At 43.0% G+C, this 13,081-nt stretch overlaps 1 protein-coding gene across 1 annotated transcript in view; it reads left to right on the top strand.

Annotated features, from left to right (window-relative positions):
- The window catches only part of DSCAM (DS cell adhesion molecule), an 827,097-nt gene that overhangs the window by 783,500 nt on the left and 30,516 nt on the right, over positions 1–13,081 (top strand). Inside the window, exons 29-31 of the mRNA XM_042237343.2 lie at positions 624–654; positions 7,447–7,562; positions 12,434–12,583. Coding sequence (XP_042093277.2) covers positions 624–654; positions 7,447–7,562; positions 12,434–12,583 — 297 coding nt within the window. The remainder of the gene's footprint in view (positions 1–623; positions 655–7,446; positions 7,563–12,433; positions 12,584–13,081) is intronic.

The raw sequence follows: 13,081 nt of genomic DNA, 5'->3' as shown, positions 1-13,081 counted from the left end.
CAGTAACCAGGTCTTGGTAAACAGTGTCCTCAGTGGGAAGAAATTTTTAAAAGTTTCATTTCTGAGTTTGAAATAAACATCTAGGTTTCCAGACATAGTGATATGCAGTGTATATAATTCTTTGATCAACCAAACAGATGCATAGCTCTCTAATAATTACTTAAGAGATCATAAGCTGTTTCATTTTAATAACAAAAAGAATGGAATTTGTACTATATAATGAATTTTAAGGTGTTCGTTTTCTGACTTCTGGAAATAAAGTTAGTTTTTGAAAAGTGACAGATGAATAGTGTGAAGTCACTCAGTCATGCCTGACTCGTAGCAACCCCATGGACTGCAGCCCACCAGGCTCCTCCATCCATGGGTTTTTCCAGGCAAGAGTACTTGAGTGGGTTGCCATTGCCTTTATCACATATCTTAGAATTTTTGTGGCTATTTATATGTGCCTCATTTAGAAGAAATAAGGAATCCATAAAAGTTTCAGTTATTAGTAGTGATCTCAATATACAATTACATTTTTAAATGGCTATTGTTATCTGATTCTGTAGAATATTTGTCAGTAAAGCTTAAGTGAATGTTAGTGAGTTGTTTATCTTGTACTAATATTAGCTTTCTTTCCCCAGATGCAAAGAGTTTAGCTGAAATGCTCATGAGGTAAGAAAAAGATCTAGTATCCTAAATATCATGTTTAAAAGAGCAACTTCCAACTTGTTTTGATGATTTCTTTTTGTTTAATGACAGTCTTGATAATCCATTTTCTATCTGACATACAGTTTTCATTCTAGGAAACTAAATATCCATGTAATGCCTAGTTGGAGTAGATACCAAGTAATGCGCTGTTATGCACACTGTAGGTAGTCATCTTATTGGCTAGACTCAACCAATAGAATATTTCCCATTAACCTGAGAATAAGGAGACACATTATAAGTATCAATAAGAAGTTTTGGTTTTGCTTCCACCAAATATGCCACCTTGAGGTCAAGCCTTCCTAACATTAGCCAGGTGAGAAGGAATCCACAAAAGGAAATGGGTTCAAATTGATGGGCTGCCCAATAAAAACTCTCTTTGCCCTCACCTCCCATGGCTTCTTCAGCACCCCCTCCAGCAGAGCACCCACCAACTTCTGCTGCAAATGTCTGTTTAGTCTGGCCTCAGAGGCCACAACCTGTCTCATCACTGAGTTAGGAGAAACCAGCACTATAATTGTTCCACTCATAGCTGTTGCATAGATGAACAACTAGGCATAACTGAATAAGAGCATGTTCATAACTGTACAAGCCACTCCAATATTTGCACTGTCTATAATAAAAATTTAAACCAAAAGCAACAGGAGGATAATCAGTGTCTAAGAACCAGGTAAGAAGAATGTCAGGGGAATTCTCTGACAGTCTGGTGGTTAGGAGTCAGCACTTTCACTGCCTGGGGCCTGGGTTTGATCCCTGATGAAGAAACTAAGATCCTGCAAGGAACAACCAAAATGAAAAAAGGAAAAGAAAAACTTCAGGGCCCCGATGGTGACTCTGATATTGTCATTCTAGGATGACTAATGTAGAAGATAAAAACAATGGGATATAAGATCTCTTCCCAGACCCTACCCCACCACAGTTGGCTTTAATTTCCTCCCTTACCCTTCCATATCAAAGTAGTACTTTTTTTATCATTCACAAAGAGACGTGTCCATAGCAGTATCCTGAAGACCTAAGACAGAGGTTGACTACCATTGACCCATGGATTTACATTTCTCACAGACACCTTTGTTTGCCTATGCTGTGTTTTAAAACAATATGAGTTGTTAGTAACAGATAATGAAAGACTCAAGGATGACTCTGGAATCTTTGGTGTGAGCAGTTAGATAAACATTGGTGCCATATGCCAAGATTAGGATGATAGATTTGGTGTATGGACCTTTTTAATGTAGAGCAAAGGAAGGGGATATTGATCAGAATGAAAGGACTTGCATGGATCATGTTGAACTGAGGATGCTTTTTAAGCTTCCAGTAAAGCTGGTAGCACCAATCTGGAGCTCAGAGTAGAGCTCAGAGATTCAAATGGCCTGTAAAATGTCTCCTTCATCTGTCTAATCCCATCACACTAGATCAAACTTGCATGAGAAGATTATGAAAAGCTGTATGAAGTGTCTTGGGCCCAGGCTTTTGTGCAAGCCCGTCCTTGCTGGCTGGTGGTCACAGGGAAGGCTGCCAGACACGTGTGCACTTGTGCTGAGCAGATCTGACAAAATATCTGGAGAACAAGCCAGAGTCATTCGGTTTATAATAAGTATCTAATACAGTGAGTTATAATGCAGTCTTACAAATATGAAATTGTTGATGACATTTAAAAGTCAAGACATTTCACACAAAACTGCAGCTTTCTGGCTTCTCTTGGAAGTGCTCTGAGCACACTAGTCACAGCCTCAATAACCACGGCTGTCTGCACCTGCCTTTGATGCCCCTTTAGAGTGGGTGTGATCTGCTCAACCCAGGGGCCCGTCCCTGTCTCCAGCCCAGTCCACCTCACTGATCTGTGCCCTAGCCTGGTGCTTGCAGCTGTGTGTCCTCCCAGATAGCTTCTGGCCGCTTCCCTCATCATCTCCTAGACCATCGACCTTGCCCAAAGCCCAGGTCCCTAGGGGGAGGTCTGCATTTCCTGACAAGTGCAACATTTGTTCCATTAGCCTGATGTGGTGGTAGCTTCTCTGCTGTGTTCTCTCCCTCATGAATCCAGGTAAGACGTCAGAAAACATCTTCTTCCTTCTTTGTTAATAGGGGCAGTTACCATGAAAGAAAGACCACCTGTTGATAAGAACAGGAATCAGTAATGATATTAGCAGGTGACAGTTGCCAACATGAAATTAGGAATATTAAAACTAGTAATTACTCCCACTTAAGATATTTAAGGTAGTTTTCTCCCAAAGGATGAAAGTGATTGAAAAGGAGGAGAATTTCCAAGCTCCTCACATAGGTGGATTTTTATGGGATTAATTTAGAAGTAAAAGCAATGAGGGAGGGGATAAATATATATATATATACATATATATATATATATAATTATGACTGATTTTTGTAGTCACACAGCAGAAACCAACAAAACTAAAGCAATTATCACCCAATTAAAAAAATTAAAAAAGAAACATTCAATAATAAATGATTGAACCAGAGCACACAGCAGAAACCAACACAACTAAAGCAATTATCACCCAATTAAAAAAATTAAAAAGAAACGTTCAATAATAAATGATTGAACCAGAGGACCAGAATATATTTCATCATGGCTCATCTTGGGGGAAAAAGAAACAAACAATCAACCATTCTAGGCCAAGTGCCTGTGCCCAGAACTTATTTATATTTTACGTAGATGTATCACAGCCTATCTGATTTTTCTTGGACAATAGTTATTGAAACACATGTTTATGAATTAAATGGAAATAATACATTGGTTGATAAATCAAAAAAAGCAATGTTTTATTCTTGAAGGGTCAATTTAACCTAAGGTTGGCAGGTTAACAGGTCAAGCAACAAAAGACCTTGTCCCCTGCCTGGTCAGGTTAGGGCCAACCACATTCCAAACGTGGCCCTGGGAGTCTAGGAAGGTCAGATTCATTGGCACAGAGAAGCCTGCAGAATCGCTGTCCCCTGTCTTCACCACTTCTTTCTCTCAGAAGGTGAGGACTGAGCAGCCTGGGACATAGAATCACAGACCTAAGTTCTAGATGCTGCCACTGGCTGGTTTTGTGCCCTGCTTCTCTCATCTGAAAACAACTGTTGGAATCAGTTCCTAGCTGTATCATCCTGTGATCCAGGTGAATGCACATTTACCGTCCATTCACACTCCTTAAGGAAGGATCTACAGATTTCAGTGACGCCGGCTGTCCCAGAGCCAGGCAGGTGCAACTGCACGACAAACACAGACAACCTGGACCCCACTCTGGGGGCACCCCTGCCCCCACATGCTGCCACCTGCCATTGCTGGTTCACATGCCTCTGGACCTTCATCCATGTCGCCCAAGCAAGTCACCTGGTAGGGGAAAGAGAAGGGAGAGGTCACCCAGCGTGCACAGATAGAAAGGGTTTTCCTTTTCTAGGACTAGGCAAGAAAAATGTTTTTCAAGCATACCAGCCTTCTCAAAGGTGAGACTGGCTTGCCCTAAGGCACTAAGTAACACGTAGTTAGTGTCCAGAGACCAGTATTAATAAGAAAGCTACTTGTGGGCAGTGAAGGTTTCAGATTGAGAGTTCAAGTTAGCTTAGTTTTTTTATGTTTGTATGTTTATTTGTTGTTGTTCAGTCACTAAGTCATGTCTGACTCTTTGCAACCCCATGAACTGCAGCACGCTAGGCTCCCATGTCCTTCACTATCTCCTGAAGTTTGCTCAAACTCATGTCCATTGAGCTGGTGATGCAATGTAACCGTCTTATCCTCTGCTGCCCCCTTCTCCTCCTGCCCTCAATCTTTCCCAGCATCAAGGTCTTTTCCAATGAGTTGGCTCTTCACATCAGGTTGCTAAAGTACTGGAGCTTCAGCTTCAGCAACAGTGAAAATGCTCACCCAGCTATTACAATGAGATATATCCTGATATCTTTACAGTTACTTTATACTTATGGAACTCTCCATATCAAATTTTTGGGAGGAAGGGAGTTGCTATGCAAACATTGTTATTAGTTTTTTTTTTTTTCCCAAAGCTTAAGAAAATATTGACTTTATGAAGTTGTAGCAGTTGCACATAATTTATTGGCTGAGCCCAGAAATACCATCCACCAGGAACCAGCTTCAGCCCTCTGTCACTTTAATCAGACAGCCAGATGGCAAATGGATGGCAGATGATTATATTTCAATAATAACTAGCTAATATATTTAGCATGATCCCATATCATATAAAAGAGGCAATTTTGCTTCCACCGTAAAAACATTCAGATCTTTTTTCAGATTACAAATGAAGTTTCTTTAATTAGCTTTTTTTAAAAAAAGGTTTGCTGCTATTCTAATGACCAATTTTTATAGCTTAGGGAAATCAACCTTCATATAACAATAGATCCTAGAATATGGCAGCACAGATTAAGATAAAGAAGCAACTTGCTTGAGATCTAATAACCTTTTTGGATTGAGGAGGATGTTATTGGCTGTAAAGTACAGGCTTCTGAAGGTGCGACTCAGCTCCCATTGTGTCCAAGCATTATTCATTCAACAACCTTCAACAAATATTAATTGAGCACCTACTTCAGTCACATACTGTCCCAAGTTTCAGGGCTATACAGGGGACAGAAGAGATGAAAATGCCCTTTAGGAAGCTTATAGTCCATTGGCAGAGACACCTTATAAATAACTCATTCAAACACCTGCTAGGAAGTTGTAAGTGCTGAGGAGACAAAATTAAGTGGAGAATGGGGAGTTCCCACAGCGGGGCCAGCTGGTTCCTCTGAAAAGATGGATGGAGAGGGGCACTACCCGCCTTTGGGCCAGGGGAATGTGTCCCAGCAAAGGAAACAGCAAGCGCAAAGGGAGGAGAGACAATTAGACTTTGAATCTTAAGGTTTATGGGGCCATTTTCCCATCTTCCTGCCGCAAGGCTTGGCAGCTTAGTCTTGCGGTGAAGGGGCATTCGCCTCCAGCTTTGATCGTCCATGTTCACAAAGTTCAGTCATATTCTAAGCCCTTGTGCCAATTGCAGTGGACCACAGCAGTGATGTCACTGGCCTCCTGTGTCAAGCAGACCCCTCATTGTTAAGTATAGCTGTGCGGATTCCTAGCTGTTCATTGAGCAGCCGCTGACTGCCTCATCACTATTCATGAGGAGCAGAAGGAACTAGCTCACACTTCTATTTTTGGTGCAAGGACAAGCTCTGGTCCCTCGTGAAGTTTCAAAACAGATCTCAGATATTCACAGAGGAGGAGTTCCCCATATGTTTTTGTGGAAATAGAGCTGATCTGACGTAACCACAGACCCCCGAGTCACCAATGCTCTTCATTTTGTACAAGGATCTGAATCTTTGCTTTAAATATACACACAAATAAAGTGAGAACTTGGTTAGGTAAATAATTTAAAACCGTTTATAGACCGTGCGAAAAATTCAGGCCAAAACGTTTGAATTTGGGCTCTGCGTAATTAGCATGGTCTAGCTACATAACCCAGTTACTCATCTGAAGAGGAAAAAATCTGGTTCAAGATCAAGTCCTAGGAGGGCTGCTGCCCCTTTCAAAGCAGCTGTTTTCATGCGCTGTTTTGTTTACACCCAAAGGAAGAAAGAGCCATTGTAAAATATTCAGAATATTAACATGGACCTCTGAATGCAAACATGTAAAGGGCTTCTTGAGTGAATTTGACCTTCGGATTATTAACATTCATCAACCACATGGTTCAAGAGCGGATGAGTCCTCATGGTCGAGGAAGAATCTGGGACTCCTGGTGAATGGTTGGTTGAAGCTAAAAGCATTTGAGATTTCAGTACAGATGCACCTTTATTGTCCCCTATTACGTGTAATTAACAGCGGGTAAACCATCAAGAGTGTGCCAAGCACCACAAATCTCTCAAAACAGAATTTGGCAGTAAATGAGCTAGATTTAGGGACACCATAGATTATCACATTGATTTAATTAACTGACTGGTTGCTACTTTCTGGAGGGTATTTCAGAATATATTTTTAAATCTACTTGATTCTTATAATTCTGTAAAGATTGAACAACCATTTTTCTAATGTGGATTGCCAATTAAAGCTTTTATTGACTTTTTTGTATTTTTGTCCAACATACAGATTTTTTTTTTTTTTCACTATGAGCTGTAACTGAACTTGATTACACCATGCAGCTTTACTGCCTATTTTCATTTACTTTCAGAAGACAGCTCACTCTAAGAGCAATTTTCTGGTACACAAATTTTGAGATAAATTCTTATAGTAATTGCTTTTTTTTTTCTCTTCTAAAATGTAATTGGATTCAGAAAACTAAACTATTGTCAGGAAAGCTAACAAGGTTTATGATTTGTTACTAGAACAACAAAAAAAGTGACTCCAGGTAGAAAACAAATTCACCAGTAAAACCCCATCCAGGGAATAACCAGTACACATGTTTTCCCCCTTGCCATCTTTAGAATATTACATGTCTAACCAATGAAAATGTTGTTGATTTAAGAATGTTTCTGTATGTATATTTTGTTTGGTTTTTACACAAGAAATGGGAAATTCCAAAGTAAGTTTCTACTAATAGTTGTAGAATCAGCCTCTACTGACAGTTGATATTTTCTGAACCTCACAACTGACTGCTGAAACTTAATATTAATAAATATCATTTGCATATTAATAAATATCATTTGCATGAAGGAGAAAAAACCATCATGTGCTCCTTTCCCTCCCCTCCCCACCAGCATTCACGTAATTAGATAATAAGTCTAGTTGGTGTACCTAATGTAACACTGAACAAATTCATTAATGTATCCCCCTTATTTTATTCCCAGTAAAAATACCCGGACTTCAGACACCTTGAGCAAGCAGCAGCAAACCCTGAGGATGCATATTGACATACCCAGGGCTCAGCTCTTGATTGAAGAGAGAGACACAATGGAGACCATTGGTAAGGTGTCCTGTTTGCTGCTTTACACAATGTGGCTGCTACAGCCATGCCCTCTCTGCCTAAACCCTGAGCCACTGAAAATACTAGATATGGGAACATCTTGAATGTTACATGAACAAACAAGTTAGTGGATAGACAACTGTTATTGAGAATAATATGTACCAGCAAATATGGGGGAAATGAACTTAGATAAACCACAGAGTTCACCTGAGAGAACCCCAGCTGTGACCCAAGTTCGATCTTTCCTTGAGAGGCTGTCAATGCCACTCCAAAGAAAGAACATCTGTAATCAAGCAAGCCACGACAGGCTGCACACTAAGACCCCATCTTGGAAACCCACTTTCTGAGCTCCTCCTCAACTCCACTAAGGACTTTATTAAAGAAAACGTTTAAATTCTGCAAATGTCTTCGCACAGGGCATCTTTCTCCATCCCTTGGCACACCATAGATATCCTGTGATGGTCTCTTTCTCATGGATTTGGGAAAGTCCCAGTTCCCCCATTCCATGATCACAAACAGACACCTGCAGAACTTCAGCCCCTGTCTGCCCTGAACCCAGGTGTCTCGACTCCTTCTGGCCTTTTTCTACTCTAAGTCCTCGGTCCACGCAGCCTGCTTAGATGGTTCTATTTATTCCAGAATCAGACGCCTCATAGTTCCATTGCTGCATCAGAAGAATAGCTAACATTTATTAAGAGCTCGCTGGGCTTCCCTGGTGGCTCAGTGGTAAAGAATCCCCAGTTTCAATCCCTGAGTTGGGAAGATCCCCTGGAAAAGGAAATGGCAACACACTCCAGTATTCTTGCCTGGAAAATTCCATGACCAGAGGAGCCTGGCAGGCTACAGTCCATGGGGTCACAATAGAGATGGACATGACTAAGCATACAGAGAGAACAGGGAAATATGGGCAAACAAGTCGAGCCCCTGATCTTGCCCCTAGAGTCTCCCTAAACACATGAGGCTCCCTTCTGAAGTTTACTGGTTAGGTCCTTGTGTCACTCAGACGTGTCTGACTCTTTGCAACCCTATGGGCTGTAGCCCACCAGGCTCCTCTGTCCATGGGATTCTCGAGGCAAGAATACTGGAGTGGGTTGCCTTGATCCTTGCTGCTAAGTCTGCTAAGTCGCTTCAGTCGTTTCTGACTCTGTGCGACCCCATAGACGGCAGCCCACCAGGCTCCAGTGTCTCTGGGATTCTCCAGGCAAGAACACTCGAGTGGGTTGCCATTTCCTTCTCCAGTGCATGAAAGTGAAAAGTGAAAGTGAAGTTGCTCAGCCGTGTCCGACTCTTAGTGACCCCATGGACTGCAGCCTACCAGGCTCCTCCGTCCATGGGATTTTCCAGGCAAAAGTACTGGAGTGGGGTGCCATTGTCCTTAGAGCATCCCAATTATCCTGGGTTGTTTAAATATGGCTATTAAATCCTTGGGCTTCCCAGGTGGTGCTAGTGGTAAAGAATCCGCCTGCCAGTGCAGGAGACACAGGAGATGTGGGTTTGATCCCTGGGTCAGGAAGATCCCCTGGAGAAGGAAATGGCAGCCCACTCCAGTATTCTTGCCTGGGAAATCTCATGGACAGAGGAGCCTGGTGGGCTACAGTCCATGGGGTCACAGAGAGTTGAACATGTCTCGGTCACTAAACAACAATAAGAATAACTAAGATCTCTTTAAACATCTCATCCTTCATATGTACTTTATGTGCATTATTTAACTCATTCCTCTCAATGCACATAGGAAAACTCCTTAGGAACAGGGAGGTTGAGAAGTTCTGTAGCTTGAAGGTCACACAGACAGGAGCAGAACCAGAGCAGAGCCACCTCCTGGCCCCCTGCCTCACCTTCAGTGGGTGTCACCTGCTTCCATATCAACAAGGCTACCTCCCAGAACCCCTTGCCTTAGAAGTATGGCTGGACCCCGCTGGCATCCATGGAAACAGACTCTGTGGCAAGTTTCCTAGGCTGCCCCTTTTCAAACTTCACTCTGTGTTTGTTCTGGAAGATGTTTGTTGGCATTCCATCCCAGGACAACCCTTCTCTGTGGTTTGACTAAAGCGACCCACCTCCTGGCATGGACCCTTGATCCCTCCTGCCAGGAAGACAGTTTTAACAGGCCAGAACCCTCCAGAGCCCCTTGTCCCCACCCTGCCCTGTATTGTCTCTAATAGAAGAGCAGAAATATCTAACCTCGTGGCTCCTAATTCTGAGGCCTGGGCTGCCGTTGCTGGATTCAAGGTTGCTTCAGGAATAACAGCACTTAACACAGCTTGGTCAAGTCCAAGGTGGTGGCCCTCAATCAAATACTGCCATGTTGTCTGAGGACCCATCCTGAAGTACCTGAGATTTCATCCGTTGGCTCAGATCAGGCAAGGCTCCGTGTGTGGCTTCTCATGACCTTTCCTATATGGAATCTCTTTTATCAAACCTAGGGAATTGAGCTCTAAAACTAAGATTTCCTTAAAATAGATAATTAACAAGGGCCTACTATATAGCACAGGCAACTGCTCATAACTCTGTAATTACCCTCACAGGAAAAGAATCTGAAAAGGAGTAGATATGTGTATATAAGTAAATCACTTTGCTGTACACCTGAAGCTAGCTATTATAAATCAACTATACTCCAAGATAAAATAAAAATTAAATTTAAGGCAAATCCCTAAGATTTCCTTTCAAACATCAGTTCAGAAATGAAACTGTAACTCCTTTGACTTTATAATACAATTACGACATTTGCTAACTATTCCTCACTAGACTTAATAATTTTACCTCCGGCTGATAAAATAGGTCACTGGGCGGATCCTGGGAGTGGTGTGTCAACTCCCAGTAGCTGGTCACTGCCGACCCAACAGCAGAGAAAAGTCTGCCTGTCGCTTCTGTACACAGCAATGACCCTTCGCCCGAGATGCACCATAATTGTGGCAGGATCATCCATCACCAAGAGTCGTTTACCTCCCAGTGGCACCTGACAGTTGGTCGATGGCGTTTTCTAATTATTGGGGATGTAGAGACGTGATGCTTTCAAGCGCTCTGGGCTCTGCCTACAAGGATCTGATATGGGAGTGCCATTAATTTCTAGCTGGAATGGATGGCCAACCTCAAAAACAGACAGGCACTTGAAATGCCCCAGCCCTGCAGGTCCTCTGTGTGATCTAAGCAGGTCTGTGTGCTAGAAGCCATAGCACAGTGTTGGGGATCTAAACAGAGGTAGGTGTGGGGCCTCTGGTGCCGGTCCAGTCGTAAGAACCTGTCTCCGGGGGAAGGCAGCCTGTTAGAGGGTGGAGGGGTGGCTGCTGAGTCCTGGCTCCCGTTGCAGCACCAGCCTGGCTACGCCGCACGCTGGGTGCCACCAACCTCCTGGCAGTCCTTCCGAGGTTTTTCTGCCAAGAAATCTTATTCTGACTTCAAGAGGTTTTCCCCTCCTGCCAGAGCCTGAGTAATTTGATTTTTGTAAGGTTCATTCTGTTCAGAGCCTTTTTTGGACACAGACGTCTAGCTGTGTTGTTTATGACTTTCCCATTACCATTCCATGTCGAGGCTGCTGCGACATGGTCCTGGCTGACTAATAAATGCATAGGAACATCACTCCAACCCACGGTACCTGAAAATGTATGAAAAATCCAAATACCCTAGTCAAAATATCCCTCGAAGTGAAAAAAAAAACTCTTAGGAAAATGAGAAAATTATTACCACAACAAAGTAATGAAAATCTGAGACAGACCACCAGTGACACACATCCTGACCACCTGCCCCTCCTCCCAAAGCATGAAATGCTCTGAATCCATCTGTGTCCGGGCTTCCCTAACCTTCAAGTGTCTGAACCAGTAGGATCTGGGAAGTGAGTCATTTTGAGAAGTCAATTACAGAATGCGTGAGAGTCCCTGGAGCTCGGGAGACGTGGGAAGGCAAGGCATATTCCCCAGAACAGTTTTGATTTCCCCAAAATCAAGGAATCAGGACACCAAGAAGACTGGCCCTTCTCTTCCCCTCCCCCCACACCCATCCTGAACATTCACCATCACCCCAGGACAGACCACCACAGAGCACTTTTTCTTGTACCACAAACAGAGCTTATTTACAATAGCAGCCCCATTCCTCTGCAATACTGACAAGGCTGGTGGTGTCTCAGGCGAGCTTTTGACAAACACATAAACCCCAAACTCTGTTAAGTGGACAGCCACCCTATAGGCATCCCCAGATCAGTGTGTGCTTAATGAGAAGAAACCAGGAGAGAAAGGAAGCCTTTCTCCATGGTCATTCTCTTTAAGACATGCTCCTTAAAGTAGGAAAACCTATTTTTTGCATCCTAGAGTCATTCTAATTCAGTGCTTGAATATTTTTTTGTTTTTGCTGGTTGAGATGAGGTTCTTGTTGCTGTTGCTATTAACAATAAAGTGGAATCTGGGGAGGGGGGTGCAGCGGGGAATGGTACAGATGAGCCTATTTCCAGGGAAGGAGTAGAGAGCCAGGCATAAAGAACAGACATGTAGACACAGAGTCGGGAAGGGGAGGGTGGGACAGACTGGGAGAGCAGGATTGACATACACACACTGCCAAGTGTAAGATAGACAGCTAGTAGGAGCCTGCTGTGCAGCACGGGAAGCTCAGCTCACTGCTCTGCGATGACGCAGAGGGGTGGGATGGGGTGATGGGACGGAGGTCCAAGAGGGAGGAGATATATGTATACATGTAGCTTCACTTCACTGTATGCTTCACGGTACAGCAGAAACTAACAACATTGTAAAGAATTTATACTTCCATGAAAATTTTAAAATTAAAAAAATAATAATAATCATGCAAGTACTAAGGAGAGAGGTGGCCAGGAAGTCCCTAACTGGGGATAACCGTGTCTGATTTCCTGTATCTCCACTGTTCTGCAGACGATCGCTCCACAGTCCTGTTGACGGATGCTGACTTCGGAGAGGCGGCGAAACAGAAGTCCCTGACAGTGACGCACACGGTCCATTACCAATCGGTGTCGCAGGCCACGGGGCCCTTAGTGGATGTTTCAGACGCTCGGCCAGGAACGAGTGAGTGGGTCAAACATCATTTAAACCGTGTAGGTGTGGTCAGTGCTGAGAAGGCATCCGTGGTCCATCCCTATGCAGTAAAGCGTGGGGCTTCTTAATGCTCTGCCTAACAAACAGATATGTGTAATGATGTCTTTGACTGGGAGACTGAGTTGTATTGTTTGATCTTAGCTGTCATTAAAATTGTGTCGGCTGAGGGACTTCCTTTGTGGTCCAGGGGTTAAGACTATGCATTCCAGTGCAGGGGTGCAGATGTGATTCCTGGTCGGGGAGCTAAGATTCTACATGCCTTGTGGCTAAATATCCAAAATATAAAACAGAAACAATAATGTAACAGACTTAACAAAAGCTTTAAAAATGCTCCAAATCAAGGAAATCTTTAAAAAGTTATATCAACTAAAGCCAGCAACTCTTGGTTTACTATGAAAGTGTTAGAAATTTCAGGTCAACTTATTAATTTTTTTTTTAATTTAGACAACACAGGGAAAGAAGAAATTG

The sequence above is a fragment of the Ovis aries genome, chromosome 1 (genome assembly GCF_016772045.2).
Source record: "Ovis aries strain OAR_USU_Benz2616 breed Rambouillet chromosome 1, ARS-UI_Ramb_v3.0, whole genome shotgun sequence".
NCBI classification, from domain to species: domain Eukaryota; kingdom Metazoa; phylum Chordata; class Mammalia; order Artiodactyla; family Bovidae; genus Ovis; species Ovis aries.
The sequence above is the reverse complement of the archived record's forward strand: the minus strand, read 5'-3'. Positions and strand labels throughout refer to the sequence as shown.